The sequence below is a fragment of the Monoraphidium neglectum genome (assembly GCF_000611645.1).
Source record: "Monoraphidium neglectum strain SAG 48.87 unplaced genomic scaffold scaffold04820, whole genome shotgun sequence".
In the NCBI taxonomy this organism is placed as follows: domain Eukaryota; kingdom Viridiplantae; phylum Chlorophyta; class Chlorophyceae; order Sphaeropleales; family Selenastraceae; genus Monoraphidium; species Monoraphidium neglectum.
The window spans coordinates 1-3,927 of record NW_014008810.1 but is presented as its reverse complement, the minus strand read 5'-3'; the positions used below and the strand labels follow the sequence as shown (position 1 = coordinate 3,927).

Here is a 3,927-nt window from a genome sequence, read left to right as displayed (position 1 = left end):
CCACGAGCGCCTTTATGTATTCCACCACCACCGCGCTGTTCGAGGCAAACCGCTTCGCCTCCACCCGCTCGAGCACCTGCCGGGGTCGCCGCTGCTCATTGAGCGCCGCCAGCAGCGCCGCCTGGCGGTCGGCGTCGCTGGGGGCCTCGTCGGCGGCTTCCCGCAGCTGCCGCAGCCGCTGGGCGGACACCCAGGCGGGCAGGTAGAGGAGCAGCGCGGCGAGCGCGGCCCACGCGCGCGCGACGAGCGCGCGCGCGGCGGAGAGGGCGCTCGAGGCGGCCGCGAGCGCGGCGGCGGGGCTGCGCGGGAGCGTCAGCTGCGGCGGCGACGCTGCGGCGGGGGTCGCGGCGGCGGTGTCTGTTGCGGCGGCGGCGGCATCTGGGCCGGTGGCCCTGCCAGTGAGCCGCTGGATTGCATCGATGGTGGCAGCAGCAGAGGGAGAGTCGTCCGCAACTGCATGTGGCTGCTGCTGCTGCTGCTGCTGCTGCTGCTGCTGCTGCTGTTGTTGCTGCTGCTGCTGCTGCTGCTGCTGCTGCTCATCAGACGCACCACCGCTGCTCCCATCCGCCGCATCAGCCGAGCGGGCCACGCCGCGGCGGGCGCACCGATGTGGGTCGCACGGCAGGGAGGTGGGCTTCTGCAGGAGCACTGTGCTGCAGCACAGCCTGCGGCGGCGCTGGGCGAGCGCGCCGTCGCTCAGCGGCACCCGCCCCGCAGGCGCGCCGCAGGCCCGAGGAATCCGAGCGGCGGCCGGCGCGAGGCCAGCCGGCCGCAGGGCGGCGTGCATGTCTGATTTCAAGCCTGCACTAGTAGCTGGCAGCGGCCTGCAGGCGAGCAGGAGCGCGCGCGTGACCGCAGAGGCGGCGCTGGTGGGGTGCAGCAACAGCGGCGGCGCGCAGCGCACCACCAATGCGCTGAAACAAAGGGATCTCTGAACGAACTGAACTGCATGCAAGCGGCACCTATCCTGAAAGCCTGCTAATCAATACATCATCCGTATGCAAAGCATGCATGCTTGTACGCGAGGTGGAGCGCGTCCCACCCCGCTCGCCTGTGTGCCGATGTTCGCCAACTGACCCTAAGCAGCGCCGAAATCCTCGCGAGAAGTAACGATTACCAAGCTGGTGGCCCTGATGCAAGCCTGCCACCTCGTTACGAGGCCAGGCTCAACCAAATCTGTAGTTCTAGAGGCTTCTCGTGTAAGAATAATTGAATGTCGTCTCTTGTGCTGTCTGTATAGGCGCATCGTGCTGGGGGGTAGGGTGGGTAGCAGACACAGCGGCACTAGACCATTACTCAGGATCGACACCTGGGCGACGCCTGCCGCCTCGCCACGACCCGTGCATGTGTAGAGAGCACACAAGTAATTGAGCTGCCCCATGCATGCAGGCTCTGACAGCGCATGCAGTTGTGTCTATCAGTGTTTACGAGCGTGCAGCGTCTGGCTCAGTCTTCCAGGGGTTGACCACGCGGTCGCCTCCGCACCAAGAGTGCGCTCGGACGGCGGCGAAAAACGCAAGGCACGCCTCCCGTGCGTCAGTAGCCAGATCGTTTGTCGCAGACCGCGATCAACTCCTTGCCCTCAACGTACAGCTTCGCGTTCTCCACGAACCGCTCCAGGCTCTCAAACTGGAACTCCTTTGTCCGGTCGGCGCAGTGGGGGCTCAGCAGCACGTTGGGCAGGCCCCACAGGGGCGAGTCCGCGGGCAGCGGCTCCGTCGCAAAAACGTCGAGCGCCGCACCCCGGATGCGGCCCTCGGAGAGCGCTGCGGGCGGCGGGTGAGACGCAGAGGGGTGCCAGGCGAGGCGAGTGGAGCTGTCGTGCCGTGGCGCTCCGAGATTACACCGCCCCATATATCTCCACGCACCCCACGTCTTCGCCCACTCATCGCCCACACAACTGCCGGCTCGAGCGTCCGCACACCCAACCGCCCACCCACCCCAGCCTATTCACACATGTTGCGCGCCACCCACCCTCAATGAGCGCCTCCTCGTCGACGCACTTCCCGCGCCCCACGTTGACCAGCACCCCGCTGGGCTTCATCGCCGCGATGGCGGCCCTGGAGATGATCTTGTCGGTCTCGGGGGTCCAAGGGGTGGCCACCACCACATAGTCACTGGCGGCCATGAGGTCACCCAGCTGGTCCGGGCGGTAGACCGCGGACTGCGAGGTTTTTCAAATGGAATCAGAACAGGGTTCGGCAAGGCGGCACGTACAAGGCAAGAGCAGGGAGTGTTGAGTTCCCACACAATCGCACAGGCGGACGCGCAAGGGGGTGGCGAGGTCGAGCTGGAATGCTATTGCAGTATCAGCGGGCGTGCCTGCTTAATCCCGCAAGCTGGGCACAAACGCTGGCACTCCCTTGCCCCAGAGGCCTGGTGCAGCGGCCTGGCAGCTGCTCACCAGCACCCCCTCCGCCTGCTCGGCTTCCGACAGCTCAGCCCGCCGCCGCAGCGCCACTACCCGCATCCTGCGAAAGCGCACGACGTGCGGAAGGAAGCTTCTCAGCTCATGTTGTTATGTGTGGAGCTGACGCGGCGCAGCACAGCACCGCCGAGGGGTCCAGCGGGCAGACGCTCAAAGGGCAGTGGCCCCGAGCCGCGGGGCCGGTGACGCCTCCGCGCCGGCCGCGGCCGGCAGGCGCCGCGCCTGACCTGAATGCCCGCGCGAGCCTCGCGGCGGCCTGGCCGATGTCGCCATATCCGACCACCTGAGGAGGGGCGTACGGCCAAATTACGAACTTATAAATAATCATATCAACAGAGGAGGGGGGTGTGGCAAGTGGGAGGCAGCGGGAGACGTGCGAGTGCATAGAGCGGGCCGGGTGCGGCGCGATGCATCGGCAGGTGCGCCTGCGCTTGTGCGGTGCAATTGTGCGGGCCTGCGCTTGGTGTGCAAGCAAGGCCGGCATCCACACGGGCAGCAGCAACCCCTGGTTGCCCGCCCCACCGCAAAGGTGCACACACCAGCAAGAGAACGCCCACATGCACGCATCAGTTTGCGCGCGTGCGCACACACGCACGCACGCACGCACGCACGCACGCATGGACACACGGACGCACGAACGCAAGCACACGTCAGTACACATTTTGTAGCACACTTCACATAGCGTACATGCACACTCACACACTTACACACACACACACGCGCGCACACACGCTCCTGCGCACATACACACGCACGCACGCACACACACGCGCGCACGCACACACACACACACACACACACACACACACACACACACACACACACACATGCACACACACACACACACGCGCGCGCACACACACACACACACACACACACAGACACAAACACGCATGCCTCCATCCCCCCGCGCTCACCCCCATTGTCTTGCCGCGCAGCTCCTCCACGTCGTAGGGGTCCCACCTCCGGTCAGCCTTGGCCGCCAGCAGCCGCGGGAAGTCCTTGGCGAACCAGCTGCAGCAGGTAAGGGAGTACCTGGGGGGGCCGCAACGGGGGAGGGGAGGGAAGGGGGGACCGGCTCGCTTGAGGTGCATGGCTGTGAGCCGTTTGGGAGCTTACGTGGTTGAGAGCGAGGGGGGTAAGTGGAGGAGGGAGGGGAGAGAGGGGGGGTGTCGCGAGTAAGGGCGGGCACCAGGGTCAGTGGTGAGGCAGGAGGCTGGTCGGATGGATGGCAGCACACCACGGCGCTGGCCGGTCCGCAACTGCACGCAGCCGGCCGGCCACGCACGCTCCAGACAAAATGCCGGCGGGCGCCGTATAGGGCCGCAGCGGTCCGACCGCGTCTCCCCCCGATTCCGCACGCCCGTGCGCCCTCCTCTGCCGCGGCCTCACTCTGCGAGGGAGTGCGAGTAGACGCCCTTTGCGTTGGTGAGCACCACCGGGCTCTCCACCAGGCCGGGGAACAGCAGGTGCTCCAGCCCGGCCGACGAGGAGTGCAT

At 66.6% G+C, this 3,927-nt stretch overlaps 2 protein-coding genes across 2 annotated transcripts; both read right to left on the bottom strand.

Moving 5' to 3' along the window:
- Positions 1–25: 25 nt before the first annotated feature.
- MNEG_14854 (hypothetical protein) lies at positions 26–787 on the bottom strand (the record flags this gene model as incomplete). Its single annotated transcript, XM_014036676.1, has 1 exon — positions 26–787. A coding segment is annotated over one exon (762 nt), but the record flags the coding sequence as incomplete, so codon positions are not given.
- Positions 788–1,536: 749 nt separating this feature from the next.
- On the bottom strand, positions 1,537–3,927 carry MNEG_14853 (hypothetical protein; the record flags this gene model as incomplete). Its single annotated transcript, XM_014036675.1, has 6 exons — positions 1,537–1,766; positions 1,975–2,164; positions 2,405–2,471; positions 2,656–2,711; positions 3,346–3,463; positions 3,821–3,927. 6 exons carry the CDS (start codon positions 3,925–3,927, stop codon positions 1,537–1,539), a joined length of 768 nt encoding a protein of 255 aa, XP_013892129.1.